At 29.7% G+C, this 18,322-nt stretch overlaps 2 protein-coding genes across 4 annotated transcripts in view; both read right to left on the bottom strand.

The window, feature by feature from the left end:
• Positions 1-9,176: 9,176 nt before the first annotated feature.
• LOC136079390 (uncharacterized) lies at positions 9,177-9,731 on the bottom strand. Its single transcript, XM_065795125.1, has one exon. The coding sequence runs from the start codon at positions 9,729-9,731 to the stop codon at positions 9,177-9,179; it is 555 nt and encodes a 184-aa protein (XP_065651197.1).
• A 2,283-nt stretch (positions 9,732-12,014) lies between these two features.
• LOC100200854 (BAI1-associated protein 3) overlaps positions 12,015-18,322 on the bottom strand; it is a 72,657-nt gene continuing 66,349 nt past the window's right edge. For all 3 annotated transcript variants that reach the window (XM_065796272.1, XM_065796271.1, XM_065796270.1), the window contains one exon: positions 12,015-12,441. In XM_065796272.1, the coding sequence (XP_065652344.1) occupies positions 12,314-12,441 (128 nt within the window). In that variant the 3' untranslated portion in view covers positions 12,015-12,313. The remainder of the gene's footprint in view (positions 12,442-18,322) is intronic.

The raw sequence follows: 18,322 nt of genomic DNA, 5'->3' as shown, positions 1-18,322 counted from the left end.
ATATAAATATATGTATATAAATATATATATATAAATATATATATATATATATATATATATATATATATATATATAAATATGCATATATATATATATATATATATATATATATATATATATATATATATATATATATATATATATATATATATATATATATATATATATATATATATATATATATATATATATATATATATAGTGAACGGAAACTTTCGGCTTCGGCCGAAACCGAAATTTCTGCTTCAATAATTTTTTTACTTTTCCTGTTTCGGCCGAAATTTTGGTTCAAACCGCAACCGAAATAAGCCGAAACTTTTATAAGATTTTTTTTTAAGTTTTAATTTAGAGTGGGATGACGGTTTCCTAATTTTAATCGTTTGTTAGTAAATCAATTTTTAATTATGACAATTGTAGAAATTTTAATTGAAATCACGTTACATAATAGTTTTAAATTACTATTCTCAAAATCATTCTTAAAATGAGTTAACATTTAAGTAAAGCAACCCAAACCAATAGTTTCATCAAAAGTTTCTCAGTGCTAAATTTTACAATGAAAAGTAATAGATAAAAAACTAGTTTATGGAATCATTTTACCGTGACAGGTAGTGATTTCAAACATGGAACTTACAATATCTGCAATTTGAAAGTATCTCGTGGATCGCACAATCTAAAACTTCAATCACTTAGCGGACTTTCATCACATTTAAGAAGTCATTTACTCTAAAAAATCTCCTAACTGAAAAAGCAATACTCACAACTACCGGCAGTCCTGAAAATATACCAACTTCAGATCAAGTTGAGCCTATTACAATTAAAAAAAGAACAATACCCTTATTTGACACTAGAACAAAACAACAGAGGGCTGAAATGTTGCAATTTGCAATGCCTGGTTGGGTTGACAAAATCTTAAAAATTGATTCAAACTCCGAAGAAGGTCTGAAGTTTCATAGATTTATATTAGAAAACAACATTAAAAGCAAAGTTTGGTTTGGCAAAAGTAGCAAAGAGATTCCTAAAACCTCGACCAACATCTACCGAAGTAAAAAGGTTGTTTTTAACTGCTGGAGACATTCTTTCAAATGAAAAAAACAGACTTTTGCCAGAAAACATAAAAAAAAAATGTATTCCGCAGAGAAAATACTTCAATTATTACCTTTAATTATTGAAATTATAGTTTTTATCAAACTATGTTTCATGGTGATTGCTTAGATATATGTAAAATAGTTTTTTTTACTTTAATTCGGTGATCATAAAAGGTTCAGGGATTTTAAACATTCTTTTTCAAATTTCGGCCGAAATTTCGGTTTCGGTTTCGGCTACGGCTTCACTGAACCGAAATTTCGGTACTTTTGTTTTCGGCTCAAATTTCAGTTTCGGTCGATCACTATATATATATATATATATATATATATATATATATATATATATATATATATATATATATATATATATATATATATATATATATATATATATATATATATATATATATATATATATATATATATATATAAATATATATATATATATATATATATATATATATATATATATATATATATATATATATATATATATATACATATATATATATATATATATACATATATATATATATATATATATATATATATATATATATATATATATATAAATATATATATATATATATATATATATATAAATATATGTATATATATATATACACATATATATATAGGTGTATATATACATTTATATATATATATATTTATATACATATTATATATATATATATATATATATATATATATATATATATATATATATATATATATATATATATATATATATATATATATATATATGGTTATATATATGTATATATACATACATATATATATACATACATATATATATATATATATATATATATATATATATATATATATATATATATATATATATATATATATATATATATATATATATATATATATATATATATATATATAATATGGTTAGAACGCTTTAGTTATATATATGTATATATATATATATATATATATATATATATATATATATATATAAATATATGTATATATATATACACACACATATATATATATATATATGGTTATATATATGTATATATATATATATATATATATATATATATATATATATATATATATATATATATATATATATATATATATATATATGGTTAGAACGCTTGCATTATAAGCAGGAGATCCATGTTCAAATCGAGCTCTGGACATAGTTTCACGTCACGGTAAGGAAGGAGGCGTGAATTTCCTGGTTAAATGCACTTCCGCGGTGCTCTGTGACAAGACCGCTAGAACTTCTTGGGGCACCTAAAAAAAAAAAAAAAAAAAAATAATATGTATATAAATATATATATATATATATATATATATATATATATATATATATATATATATATATATATATATATATATATATATATATATATATATATATATATATATATATATATATATATATATATATATATATATATATATATATATATATATAAGCAACAAGTTGATGAAATATTTTTTGTACTATTCTCTATAATATATAGATAATACTATGAAACTATTAAGTTTCATAGTATTAGATATATATTTTAGCGTTCAAAATTAATGGCAATATAAACTTTACAACCCCCTCAAATTGAGGGGGGTTCTAACTTTATATGGTTACTTTTGAAAGCTAAAATATTTTACTATGAAATTTAAAATTTATCGATGAATATAAGTCTAGTTAATAGTAGTATAAAAAATACTTCATCAATTTGTTGCTCTCACGTTTGGGGCAGGGAGGGGCACAAGTTTTGGGGCTTTTTAGTTCCCAGCCTCCAATCATCGCAACTTTTTGCAAAACATCCTTATTTGACATAAGTATAAATATGTAAATGTTTAGAGTTTTCTCCATGTCTGGAAGTTAGCTATCTTAAAGACCAAAAAAAAAACAGTATTGGACAAAACATTTGCAACCAACATCGAACAATGCTAAAAAGTGTTCCTAATTTTACATGTCTTGAAAACGAAACGAACTATACTACCACAGCAAACAGTTCAGGAGTCTGGAGTCATAGCATGCCAGACATGAGCAATCAGCTGACAGGTGACAGCACACAGGCAGAATTTCGTTAACAAGTGCCATTTTGCAGCGGACAAAACAAGTGCAACTTTTTTGGTTTGTTTTATTTTCTTAAGTCTGGCCCGTGTCAACGTCACGGAAGTTTTTTAATTATTAAAGAAAGTATCCAGAAGTTTGCAGAAGCTTCCAGAAGTTTCCAGAAGAAGCATCTGGAAGCATCCAGTAGCATCCAGAAATATCCAGAAACATTTAGAAGCATCCAGACGCATTCAGAAGCTTCAGATGCTTTCAAAAGCATCGAAAAGAAGCATCTAGAATCTTTCAGAACAAGTTCACACAGGTTCATTTTACTATATAAGAGACATGTAAATCGACCTGTAATTGAGTCAGTATATGGAAGTCAATCAGTCAGTATTATCAAGACAGTTTATCGAAGTGAGTTTTATCAAAGTGTTTTATCAAAGAACATCAATACAAGAAGTGAAATACAATAAGTGTTTCATTACAACAATACAGTCCACATCCAACCAAGACGTTGTGTTCCACAGAGCATTATTGTATCATCGCAAGGTAAATGTAACACGGTAAGCCTTGAGAAGCGTGATTGTTTGTATTATTTTTATGACTTCAAGTGCAAAAATAGCTCCCGACAGTCTTGGATTGGAACTAAGAAAGAATTTATTGGCGATTACGTAAGTGGAATGTCACAAAAAAGTATTTGTGATAAACATCGCGTGAAAAAATGGACCGTATCAAGACTATGTTCCAAATATCGTTCTACGGGGAAGTTGGCAGCAGATAACAAAGGTGGAAGACCGCGTTCCACCACTTCTAGAGACGATTCTATGATCGTCAGATTCGTCAAGAAGGATCCCTGGATATCATCAGGCGAGATACAAAAGCAATTAGAGCTGCCTGTATCGGAACGAACAATCAGACGTCGTGCTGTTGAAGCCGGATTGTTTTCTCGACGCCCTGCAAAGAAACCGCTGATTTCACTAAAAAACCAGAAGAAAAGACTCCTGTTTGCTACATCTCATATTGACTGGAATGTGCAGAAATGGCGAACTGACCTGTTCAGTGATGAATCGAAGTTCAACATCATTGGGAGCGAGGGCATTCGCCGTGTACGTCGACCGGCCGAAAAACGCCTCGATTTACGTTACTGCCATAAGACCGTGAAGCATGGCGGAGGCAATGTAATGGTCTGGGGGTGTTTTTCTGCTAACGGTCTAGGTCCAATACATTGAAACGATGGAATAATGGATCGTTTCATGTATAAAAATATCCTGAAAGATGTTATGTTACCTCATGCTGAATGGAATATGCCAATAAAATGGGTTTTTCAGCAAGACAACGATCCGAAACACGCTGCAAAAGTAGTCAAGCAGTGGTTTCAAGACAACCACCTATCGGTGATGGATTGGCCGCTTCAATCTCCGGATCTCAACCCTATCGAGAACTTGTGGGAGATCGTCAACCGCAGAATTAATCGTGAAGGTGTTTGTAATAAGGATCAACTGTTTGAACAAATCCAAAAAGCCTAGGCAGCGATTCCACATAGTTTCATTGACCACCTGATCGAATCTATGCCTCGAAGATGCAAGGCTGTGATCGACAACAAAGGATTCGCCACAAAATATTGATAGCGAAATACAGCTTGGTCAACATTTAATTTGGTGCCAGTATGCTTAGTATGTAATGAATCTGTTTTAGTGTGCAAAGAATATAATTTAAAGAGGCACCATGATTCAAAAAATCTGAAAAACTTAACCAGTTTCTTAACGAATTAGGGTAAAAAACAAAAAAACAAATTTATAATTAGTTCGTTGGACAACAAGATTTGTTAAAAAGAGGCACTATCTTAACAGTAAATGTTACTGTTGCAAGCTATGAAATTAGTCTCTTTAGTTACAAATTCTAAACCATTCAGTGACGGGGAAAGGTTACTTAAATTTAAAATTGTTCACACCCTTTCCCTCCTTAATGCATTTTTTGTGCATTTAGTTGAAAAAATTTACCCTTTTAAATTAGCCGGCAAATGTAGACCTTTTAGACCAGTCAGTCGTCGAATTTCAAAAAACAATGACCTTTTTTTTTACTTAGCAAAAATTTTAATTGCACCCCACCACGTGACACCTACTAGCACCTGGCCTGGTGGCAGCTCAATGATTGAATAATGATGTTTCTTCCAGACAGAAAAAGAAAATAAAGACTGGAAAGAAAACAACTTGTCATTAATTAAGCTGTTTGTAAAAACGCTCATCAGATAAACAAATAAGAATGCAAGTGTTTTAAGTTACTAACAATTATAAGTGAAAACAAATTTCAGTTCAATTCGAACTCTTTTAACATTATTTGATAAAGAAATGTTTTTCATTATTTGTTTTCTTTAATAAAAACTAACTGCTTCAATAAGCTCGGCGCCAGCCGGTTCCGTAGCTCCGTATCTTTTAAACCGGTTGAACTAAATAAATATTCTGATGGTACCGATGTCGCTGGAACTGAAATATTACCCGTGCAATTTGTGTCAAAACCGGGAACAATTTTATGATTAGCTTGGAAAAATTCGATGGCACTATTTTCGTAGCTCTGAAAGTATAGCAGGCTGTAATCGTTTATTTCTTTTTCCAGTTTATCATTGTTTTCAATTAAATGGCAACATGATTTATCTGTTACAAGTTCAATTAAGTTGATTGGCTTTCGTCTTTTGTTGTTAACGAAAGTAGTAGTATTTGCAAACGGTGGCGTTGACGATTGCTGAAATGCTTTTATGGTATTGTCAGTTGAGCTGTTTGATGAATTTAAATTGTTATTTAAACAATTTGTTTCAATTGTTATATCGATTTCTTCGGATTCTTTTAGATGAAAAGTCTTAACTAGTTCTGTAAAAATGGGTTGCGATTCAAGTATTCCATTTAGTAGAGAATACAATGTTGGAAACAGAAATGTTACCGTAACATATTTCTTTCCGCTAAAAAGTTTTGTTAGCTCTTTAATTGAGTGTAGCAAATCACATAAATCCTCCAGCACCTTAAATTCATTAGCAGTGGGAAGATAATCTTTTATATTTTGGTATTCGATGCTTATCATATCCAACGCAGTTTTATTCGTTAATATAGATTCAATCATATCGAGTTGGCTATTCCAGCGAATAGCTATATCCTGTACTAACTTTATTTTAGTTTCATATCGAAGTGTTTCTTAAACTTCTCTTACCTTTTTTTGTAACATCTTCGAATGCTTAAATGAACCAACAATATGCCTACAGGATGAAATTACCATGACGATTTCCAATTTTCGTTAATTCTTTCAATTTCTTTAACTTCACTTTCTGTAATTTCTTTATTAATTAATTTTTCATTACCGTCGTAATCCTTTACTTCGTAACACTTTAAACCATTTTTTAATTTTTTTATTTTTATATCTCTCGTGTTTAAAAGATCGAAAACCACAAGATTCAAACGATGACCAGCACATGGAATCTTAAGAACATTATCATCAAATTTATTTACTGCAGAGAAAATGTTTGCACCTGAGTCAGTAACTAGTGCAAAAATCTTATTACTGATTGACCATTCACTGAAGATTTCGTTTAACGTATTAAATAAATATTCAGCTGTTTTCACTTCAGACATAAACTTAAGATCCAGGTTTCGGTCAACCAGAATCATATTTTTGTCAATAAAATGACAAGTCACACCGATAGCTGGTAGCTATTGGTGTGACAACACCGGTAACTGTTAAACTGGTAGCTGTTTTTACTCAATGATGACCAAACATCACAAGTAATTGTAATGAAATGACATCCCTTTAATTCTAGCATTAAAATTGATCTTAGATTGTCCGTAATTGATGGAATTAATTTTTTGCTCACCGTATTTATGCATGACATTTTGTAGCTTTTGTTTAACTCACTAACTAAATTTACAAAATCTGGATGACGTACTTAATAACGGATTTATTTGTTTTTGACATGTTTATTCAAACTAAAAAGCAAGTAGTTTTTTAACTCGTACGCATACAACAAATATTAATAAATTAGTATCTTATGTTATTAGTAAATGTGTAACACATGTTACACATTTACTAATAACATACTTCACTTAGGTTACCGAGCGATTAAGGAGATTATTATAACTTTAGTTACTTTTTAAAGTTATGTAACAAAAAGATTGCTAAGGTATAAATATAATTGTTTGAAATCGTTGTAAATCTCATCTAAATAACGACTAAAGAGTATTAAGCCGTTTACGTTGCAACAATGATTTCGTATACTTGCGTAAGAGGCCCTTAGGGAATTGCACGCTATAACTTTTAAACGTCGTAATTATATCGTTTAGGAAAAGCGCACGAACTTTTATGTAAATTCTAAATCTAAGGTTTAAACTTACGTTATGCAAATTTAAAATTAAAAAGTGTTTAAACTAGTGTTGCTGTCGACTTTGACTAAATCGATTAAAAGTCTACTAGTCGAAATTAGTCGACTTTGAAAAATCTAATAGCGGATCTAATCGACTTTGGATTATCTACTAATCGACTAAAAGCCGATTTAGTCGAATAATAGTACTTATACATGCATTTCTAATATCTTTTTATTTGATTGAACATTATAAATCTTTTTAATTTTATTTTGTTTATCAAAAGCAAATATGACTGTTGAATAAAATGTAGTTTTTTTAGAGCCGGAATATAATATTTGCTCCCCTTCCTTTCATATTAAATTAAAAAATTAAAATATAGTATCTCCCTCCATCCCAACGACTTCTCTCCTAATCCAGCTCTAAGTTTTTTGTTTACTCTGTTGAAGTTCTATTAAGGGTTTGAGGATTTCAGCAACTTCCAAAAAAATTACTTTTAGTTACCGGTACCGGTCACTTGAGAACAACTAAAAGTACTCAAGAGTAACTTATAATACACTGAAAGTAGCTTTACAACGTCTTCAGGTAATTATGTATGGTAACTAGAATTAAATTCCGCCTAAGTTAACAATTCGTAATGTTAACAGTAAATAACTTGCCGAATCTTAGTTCTAACATAGTATCTAAAAAATAATATACAAACAACCAGGCCTGAAAAGAGGTTGGGAAAGATTCATTGGGTGTGTGTTTGTAAAAATAATATTATTTTCATCTTACACTATTTTGGTATACTTTTTCTCTATTTTGACTATATTAACATTTTATTTATATTATTTTATCATTTCTTCAGTACTTTTATAAATAATAAATAATCAAAATTACAAATTTCTTTTTTCGATATCCCAATTAATTTAAATCCAAAATATTGTTAGTTAGCTTCTGTATTTCTGGGTTTACGACTGATCATTTAACGAGGGCTCGCCAAAAAATGGTTTTTCCGCATGGACTATAAAAAAATTTGGACTATAAAAAGCTGCCTTTTTATAGTCCAAAGATTTTTCCTGAAGGTCCTGCATTATTAAACAATTTCATAACATATGACAATAATTATTATATTAAAAAAACTTTATAGTTATGTATTGTTTTTTTTTAGCAGTCTTTGCATGTGATTATTAAAAAGATTTTCATACAATATCGATACGATATACAGTGCTGATCCGTTCCGTTCTTTAATTAGGGCTCTAAAGATAATTAAATTGTGAGACCCTTCATATCTAAATAAATTATTTTAAAACTTATATTTACTTTTATTTTACTATTTTAGACTTATATTTGTTTTATATTTATCAAGAAATCAAAAGGACTTTTCCACAATATTAAATCATTTAGACCTAGCAAAATTTATCCTGCGTGGCGTTCATATTGTTTTGTTTCATTAATATTTGAGTTGTATAATTTAAAAACATATAAAACAGACGTAAATTACTCGATTTCTTTTATTACCCCCCCCCCCCCCCCCCCCACACTCACATTTCGACTAAATCGGCTTTTATTCGACTTAGTCGATTTCAAGAAAGTGTTAACGGGTGATGCGGAAGTTATCGGACAAAATAAAAACGTCAATAACTTATTTATAAATAAAAAAACAAACTACTATTATATTTTTTTTAAATAAAGCATTTATCTTTTAATAAAAATATATTATTTATTATTTGTAAAAACACCACCATCTGCAATTGATCTCAATTTTGCTCTGACGCCTTTCATATGCGACTGTAAAAAGTTTAAATCAATTTCTTGTAGTTTTAGTTTAATGCGATCAATCAAAACTTGCTCTGTTGAAGCTTGCCAATCTCCCTTGTAAACCTTCTGTGCCAAATGTCCCCAAATATTTTCAATTGGTCGTGCTTGAGGCACTTTTGGGGGATTGGATTCTTTATCAACGTAATTGACATATTGGTCCATCCAATTTAGAGAATAATGAGAACTTGCTAAATCTGGCCAAAATAAATAGTTAAAGTCTCCATGATACTTGTGAATAAATGGAAGAAGTCGTTTTTCTAAACATTCATTAATATAGATTGATGAATTGATCGCTATAGCCTTGGAAGTGCGAAACAATGGCTCGGACATACCACAGTCAGATATGGCTATCCACATTATTAATTTTTTTGGAAATTTCTCTTTTCCCATAAAACGAACACTTTCTGGGCATGTCTTTTTGTTGTTTGTGTAGTATCCAGAATTTCCAGGCATGTTGTCCCCTGCAAAACAAAAGTATTTATCGTCATCGATGACTAGAAGAGATTTTGTGTTATAGAGTTGGTTACCTAGTTTCCTGCTTCTTTTCTTTGCCTTTATTTGTTGTTCTATAGTGTATTTTGGAGTCTTTTCACGTTTTCTATATTTAATATTCATTTTTTTTTAACTGACGACCAATTGTCGATTGATTTACACCGAATTTAATACCTATTTTTCTCTGACTGACCCCTTTTCGATTGTTGACAAGTCTCGCTAATTCGGCTTTCTTTTCTCTAGTCCAGGATGTCGGACGACCAGGGTGCTTTCTATCAGAAAACGATTGAACAATTTCAAGTCTTTTTAGGTTATCATATATTGTACTTCGAGCAAATCCTTCCTTTTCAAAATGATTTAGGATTTTTTTTTTTTTAATATTAGGTTTATTTACAAAAAACATTTTTAGTCGCTTTCGAAAAGATTCTCGTTCAGCTGCATTTAACCTCAATTTAAATAATTGTGTTTCAAATAATAAAGTTTATATTTTATAGAACGTTTATGCCTACGCATAAAACCACAAAAACTAATTATTATGCTCAAATAATGAAATTAGGATTTGTCCGATAACTTCCGCATCACCCGTTAGTCGTTCAAACTATAATTTCAAAATATAATTTCAAAAATTTTAATATAAGTTCTAAAGTCGATTTTGGTTGACTTTTGAAAATATATTAGTCGACAGTCGAACTTTTTAATAACATCACTATAGTGATGTTATTAGTGCTAGTTGTTATTAGTGCTGTTATTAGTGTAACTAGTGCACTAGTTTAAATATAGTTTAACCAAATATAGCTTTGAATTTTATTTTGAATTAGAAGTTCAAGTTTTTTTTATTCAATATTGAATGAAGATACTTTTAAGCATCTTTATTCAATAATTAATAAGTAAAAACATGAATAAGTGAATAAGTAAAAATTTAAAAAATTATACGTTTAAAATTTACAATTTAAATTGTAAACAAAAACACTTAAGTAGCTTTTGCTATAGGTAGATTTGAGAGAGCTAATATTTTTTTTAAAACATTTCACCATGTAGATGTAAGGGGTCATTTGCAAATTATGTCTCGCAAAAAACTTTTCAGGTCCCCCTCCTCCCTTTTACACAAAATGGCACAAAATATCAACCCCCTATCTTATCCTGAGGTTTCTAATCCCTGCAAAGGAACCGTTGGGGTTCTCATCCCTGCAAACATATTTCGAAGCAAATTTTAGAATTCCGAAAGTGAAAAATTGTTTCGGTAGTATTTTCAGAATTTCGAAATCAAAATAATATTTCAAAATAATAATCGTTTCGATACAAAATTAATTAGTTTGAAATTGTTTCGAACTTACCTAAACAAAAATAGAGTTTCGAAAACTTTTTTTTTTTTATCGAAAATTCAACTTTTGCTTTCGTGAACAACCTTAATATTTTTGTTAATTTCAACATGATATATCTTGATCACATTAATAAGATAATAACATTTTTTTTTAGTTTTTAAATTTTCTGAAAGCCAATTCTTTGACAATAAAAAACAAGGTCTTATTTGTAAAATTCTGACTAGTAGTTTTTATTATATACTCCTTTAATTGATCAATGATCCAAGATCGTTATTTTACGCGCAGTCATATAGCTGTTTTCAAGTCAGTCGCGAAAGGGTTAACTAGATTTACGGCTGCTTTGTAATTAGTTTAATTAGATTTCAGAATAAAGTTCAACCAAAATATTTGAAATTAAGTTTTTTAATTAGATTTTAGCCTAAAGTTTAACCAAGTATTTAAAATTAATTTTTACATTATATCTATAGAATATAAATTTGTGGATTAATTTGTCAAAATAAACAAGTTTTACGTTTGCTTGAAACGCATTATGCGCAAAGTAACTTTTTCAAATATTAAACGATATTGCTTGTAAATAGCAATTCGTTGTACTCGGCGATATCTTTTTATTTAACTGTTTCGCTCTTCAAACATCAAATTTATTTACCTCTACAGCCTTAATACCTTGATAAAGATATTATCAAGAGATCAAAAATGTCTTTCTTCAAAGCATCTCTCTACTATTTAAAAAAGCTCTTATTAACAATGTAATGCCAACATTTTTTGCTAGCGCATTAATAAGTGAATATCTCTTAGAAATGAGAAATCCTAAGTTGCATAATCAAAAAAATTGTTTATACGAACATCTTAAAAAGTCGCTTACATTCGCTTTCACTTTACTCACTCCTAACTTTTTATATAGACCGAAAACAAGTAAATCAAGTTTTGTTTAATATAATTAGATTAAATGAAGCAAAATATTTAAAAAAATCCGTTACAATAAAAATATACAATAATTTTTATAAAACTTGTAGAAATAACATTATACATTTATATACATATATACCAATTTAATATCATCTTAAATTATAAAAGATACACTGATTGTCTTTTACTAATTTTGAAGATTCAATAATTATAAATAGTTTGAGAACTAAATATCTTCTTTCAAAAAATTAAACTTTTATTCATTTTTCATTAGGTGCTCATTTGTTAGTTTCTGAAATTAAGATTCGATGTCACTCACTTCTTGATCTTTTGAAGCTGTTGCTTCGCTCTTTTAACATTTTCACTCATTTTATGATGACGTTCTTTCTGTTTGTCTAAAAAGGTCGATGCTAATTGATCGTTCGGGCGTCGGTTATTCAATACTAAAATAAATCATTTTCGTTTTTATTATCATTGTGTTATATTAGATAAAACTACCCAATAAATCATATTTTTTTAAATACTAGTTGAAAAAAATGTTTATCAATAAATACAACAAAAAACAAAACAAAAAATGTAATACCAACACCATTACTTAAGTCAACTAAAGAATATCAATTGCCGGTACCAATACAAAAATAGCAAAAACAAATTTAACAATAGACAAAACAAATTTAACAAAAGTCAATAACAATAAAACAAAAGCAAACGAAACACAAACGAAATAAAAATATATATATTATTAGCTGAAACAAAATTTCTAATAAATTGCCAATAATAATACAATTATTATCATTATCATGATCATTTTGATCACAATAATAATGAATGTCATACACATAATCACTGCAACCATCACATTTCGTAATACTTTTCAAACGTTTCGCATTATCTTGAAGATTACTTTTACGGATTTTCCACAAATAAACTATATTAGAATATTTTATTGGTTTTATAAGATACTGTGTTATTGTCTAATTATTGCCTAATGTCTAATTTTTTTAGATAAACTTAAAAGATATGAACATCGTGATGAAAATATATTTAGAGTAAATTTGATTAATTTCATGAAGTTACCAAAATAGTACAAAGGATAGTTATGAATATATGGCATCAAATCGAGTTTCCGAGAGGATAGGAGAAAAAGAGATGCTTTTTCTCCTATCCTCTCGGAAACTCGAAATAAAATACTTATACAATATTTTATAAAACTTAACAAAATAATTTACTAACAAAAACCGAACACATCTTTTTTAGTATAATTAAAAGTGATTCTTGACATGTTTTATTTCAGTAATTTGCTTTAGTGTTTGAAACTAAAAACATTTAAAAAAATTGGTTATACAAGCTCTGTAAATACTAGAATAGAATGACGCAGTGCATAAGGTATTTAAATAAACATGAAGGAGACAGCGCACATAATAATTAAATAAGAGCAAAGCATTTTTGCTGTAAGCAAACATAGTAAACTTGGATTTTTATATTTACGCTGTGGAAAATGCTAAACAACCTGGTCTCGATAAATTAAAGTATACAGCAATGATGCTTACAAATTTTAACTAATGAAAAAAAACATATTTATAAGATTGCGTAGAAAAAATTTGCAGGATACATGAACTTATCTGCACTTACAAAAATTAGATATAGTTTTGCTAATCGAGATAAAACAATCATGAAGTAGCAATCATGAAACTTTGATGAAAAGATTGGTTGTATTGTTTTATGAATAGAACTTTTTTAACATAGACCAGAAGCAACCAGTTTACATGTATATAAAATAAAATGAAAATAATTTGTTAGACCACATATATTTTTGAAGTTGTATGCTGTCATTTATTATTTCATTTATTATTAGCACTGCGAGGATTTAATCACTTAGGCACTCGTTTAGTAAACAACGAACTAGCAAATGAGCTATACAAATATATCATATATAATAAACAAAAATATTTAGTAATATGTAGATATTTTTTGCTAAAACTGAAAAAGTATTGGATTAATGTATTGCACTATAAGCTTTGAGCAACAGCAATGAAATTGTACCTTGACTCTATAGAGCCAGTGTACAATTTATCAATGCAAAAATAAACAAGTTTATTATTAACTGCGTATAGACAGATATGCAACTTTCACAGCAATGTGTATTAAAGGGGTATTTTGTTATGCATCTCCTCCTTCTAAATTAAAAACCTCACTGGTCGGAGGGGGTTGAATAAAAATTTTTGTATCATCCACAAAAAAATCCTAAATCCGCCCCTGTTAAGACCAGGAACTTCAAAGTTATCGTCTGAAATGTGCAAAAAAAGAAAAAAGAAGGGAAAAACAATTATTTAAACTTAAGACACTTCTATAAAAGAAGGTATTTAAAAAGCAGAAACAAAAAACTGAACAGATTTGCATAAAACAATTGCAGCTAAAAATGCGGCCAAAAAAAAAGCTGGTAAAAAGTTAGCTTGTGTAAATTCACCTAATGAGATGGGTGATGGAATGTTCTTGAATCATGACTTGGCAAATTTTTTTTTTAAATTCTGATTCATTCTCAACAAGGCTGCAAACAACCACTATTAAGTTGGGAGTTACTGGAAAAAAATTATAGAGTTATAGAGCAAGGAAACAGTTGACAGAAGACTTAAAAAGTTGAAGGTTGTATGAGTCAGGAAAGCATGAAGATGGAAGAGAGTTCCAAAGGGTTGAAGTGCGGGGAGAGAAGCTAGACGAATAAAAGTTTTTAGAGCATTCATTGACAGATACAGTAAAAGAATGAGATTTTGATGAATGACGAGTCAAGTGAGAATGAGTTTTGGTCGATGGAACTAGAGATGAAAGCTCCTTTGAGCAGCGGCCAGATAGTATTTGTAGAAAAGTGAAAGATATGCAACTTTACGATGGGAAAGAGGTTCAAGTTTAGCAGATAGACCGGGTCCAACTACATTTACAATGCATTTTTAGACCTTGCCTAGAAGAGAAAGAGCATCGTTAGAAGAACCAGCCCAAATATGACAACAGTATTCCATACAGGAACAAATAAGAGATTTGTAGAGGTAAAGAATGGAATTGGGAGAGAGAAAATGGCAAGCACGATAAAGAGAAAGATAAAGACAAAGATAAAGAGAAGCAACCTTAGCAGATGTTAATTTTGCAATCGATTGTATATATGGTTTCCATGAAAAGTCAGTAGTAAATAATAATCCAAGAAGATGTAAAGAAGAGGACTCAGTGAGGGGGTTGCCATTCATCAATATAGGAATGTCAACAGTATTGTGATAGTTGTTTGCAGTAAATAACTAAGTTTTGTAGGAGTTAAAATTTACAAGTCACTGTGAGCCCTAATTAGTTACAGAAGTGAGATCAGATTCAAGATCAGCTGCCTATTCTAAGCTATCGAAAAGAGAAGACTTTTTGTCAAGACAGGAGTATAAAGTTGAGTCATCAGCAAAAAGAGCTACTTTAGATGTAAGGTTTTCGGGAAGAAGACCAAGGATAGAACCTTGAGGTACCCCAGAAGTTACTGGAAATAAAGAAGAGTGTTGGCCTTCAAGGATGACTTTAATAAAGCGGTTAGAAAGAAACGATTTGATAATCTCAAAAACTTTCTCAGATATACCATATGAAACAAGCTTATGGAGAAGACCAACATGCCAACTTTGTCAAAAAACAAAGTCAACTGTAGAGCAAGAGGATTGAAAACTATATTGATTGTCTGACAGGAAGTTATTTGACTCAAGATGGGATATGAAAAATTTGTTTATCAAAGACTCAAAGACAAATAACAGAAAAAAGATCGGACAATAATTGGAAGGGTAAGAATGTTCTCCGGAATTTTTGAATATTGGAACAACAGATGCCATTTTCCAGCAGGCAGGAAAACAAGACTCAGTTAAGCACTTATAAAATAGTTTAGAGAAAATTGAAGAGAGTTCTGGAGAACAATTTTGTAAGACTGTGACAGGAATGTTGTCTGGACCACAAGCTGTAGAAGAGTTTAATCAAGATATAACTTTAGCAATGGAAGCTAGAGTGATTTGAACAATGGGTTAACCTGCTTAACTAGAATGGAAATAAGAGAATAAGATTCGAGAGTTGAATAAGTAGAGAAGTTCTTTGCAAATAGTTCAGCCTTATTTTTGAGAGAGGTAAATAAGATCAGTCCCATGAATGAGAGATGGAATGTTAGACCTTCCATTGTTAACAACACTGTTGAAGATTTTCCAAAAGTCTCTAGAGCCTAACTTCTGAGATAAGATACAAGATTTAGTGAACTGAGAATAATGGAGCTTAGCATCTGACAGCATCTTTTTACATCAATTTTTTGCAATAATAAACAGCTGTTTTGGAAAAAAGGAGAACGATAAAGAACAAAGAGAAACGTAATAGAGTGAAGAGGTGCTAGATGGAAGCACATAAAGGAATTATCAAAGGATTCAAATCTGATTTCATGACAAATAATTGAATTGATGCGTATGTATACCCCTAAGTCAAGCATGTAAATATTGGAGTCTTTGCGAATCAAAGGATAGCACCCATCAACATTGAGATCAGAAGAAGGAATAGCAGAATTTAGATTAATCCACTAAGAGCAAGCAAATCTGGTGAATTTTGTGAGGGGTAAGATTCAACAGATGGAAGGTTGCTTTGCAGAACACGAATATTAGTAAAAGATATATTAAAACAGTTAGGTGGTGAGGATGGTTTTTTATGTTTAATATTTTGATTTACTTTTGGCATATTTAAGAGAACTTGACTCTTTCATAGATAGGGCATAGCCTCCCAAGCAATGAGGTATGCAATTTTCTCAGTCCTGTTAATTAACCCTAATCCATAACATAGGGCTCCTTATGTGGTCTTGACAATGCGCATCAAAAGCATTAACAGGGACACCATTCATTTGCAGCATGGTACTATTAATACTCTGATATTTTGCAGCTGTTAATGGAATCAGCCTCTCTGAGAGCTACTACAGCGTTCGGTAAACCTTACTACCAGCCGGCCTCAGAATCATTAAATTGAGTTTTAGAGCTGTACCCTCATTAGGAGATAACAGAAAGAGTTGCATAGCCACTATCAAAGAGACATAAGCAAAAACCTATGAGAAGAGTCAAGAAGATCCAGCATTCATCATCCTAGGCAGGAAACAATGTAACATAGGTTTACATCTACGCCAGTCTAATAGATGAAGAAGGGGTTCAAGACTGGTCAACAGAATTATTCTGCTTACCCCTAAAGTCTTTGCCTAGGACACCTCCTACAAGACAGTAGCTGGATGCAGTTAACATTTGCCCAAGATGAGTATTTTTATCAAGATACCATCTCTACCTTTACTTAACCAAGAGCCCCAAGGCAGGGGATTTTTAAGTTGGAGTTTGTTTCTCCTAGCCTTTGCCTGAAAAAGCACACTCTACAAGGCATGGGGCAGAAAATACTGGGTTACAAAATACCAGTAGCAGGGTGATCATGATGATCCTGATAATATGATAATAAAAAATCATGATGATCATGATGATCCTGATAATCCTAGATAATAAAAAATATCACACCAATGGTTTTATTCATGAGATTTTGTTTTAAAACTGAAAACATTGATTTCAAATGATTATGTTTTGAAAAAAAAATTTAGTTGTGTTAGTAAAATTAAAACAATGCTTTTGAAATAAGTTTTTTTCAACAAGAAAAAAAACAACAATTCTTTTATTTAATCTACCAACTCATATTTCTAACATCTACTATTCATATTTCTAAAGCATATCTTAAAAATATTTTTGGAGAATTACTCGGACCATTATTTTGTGGGGCAACATATCTTTATATATATATATATATATATATATATATATATATATATATATATATATATATATATATATATATATATATATATATATACATATATATATATATATATATAAATATATATATATATATATATAAATATATATATATATATTTATATTTTAATTATCTTCGCTTCCAACAAGGCTGCAAGCAAGCACTATTTAAAGTTGGAAGTTACTGGAAGAGAAAAGATGAAAATTGTAGGGCAAGATAACGATTGACAGATGACTTAAAGGATTGCAAATTAAATGAATCAGAAAAGCAAGATGAAGGAAGCGAATTCCAAAGAACTGATGTTCGAGGAAAAAAACTAGACAAATAATAGACAAATAAGAGTTTTTGGAGCACTTTGGTACAGCCACAGTAACACGAGAATGAATTTTAGTAGATGGCACAAGAGACACTAGCTCTTTAGAGCAGTGCCCATTATAGTATTTGTAGAAAAGAGAAAGAGAAGCAACATTACGACGATGTGATAATGGTTGGAGGTTGGAT

The sequence above is a fragment of the Hydra vulgaris genome, chromosome 04, assembly GCF_038396675.1.
Source record: "Hydra vulgaris chromosome 04, alternate assembly HydraT2T_AEP".
Classification (NCBI taxonomy): domain Eukaryota; kingdom Metazoa; phylum Cnidaria; class Hydrozoa; order Anthoathecata; family Hydridae; genus Hydra; species Hydra vulgaris.
The sequence above is the reverse complement of the archived record's forward strand: the minus strand, read 5'-3'. Positions and strand labels throughout refer to the sequence as shown.

What these genes read in the sequence shown, in the direction of transcription:
- LOC136079390 (XM_065795125.1), bottom strand. Translation starts at nt 9,731, where the DNA reads ATGCCTGGAAATTCTGGATACTACACAAACAACAAAAAGACATGCCCA.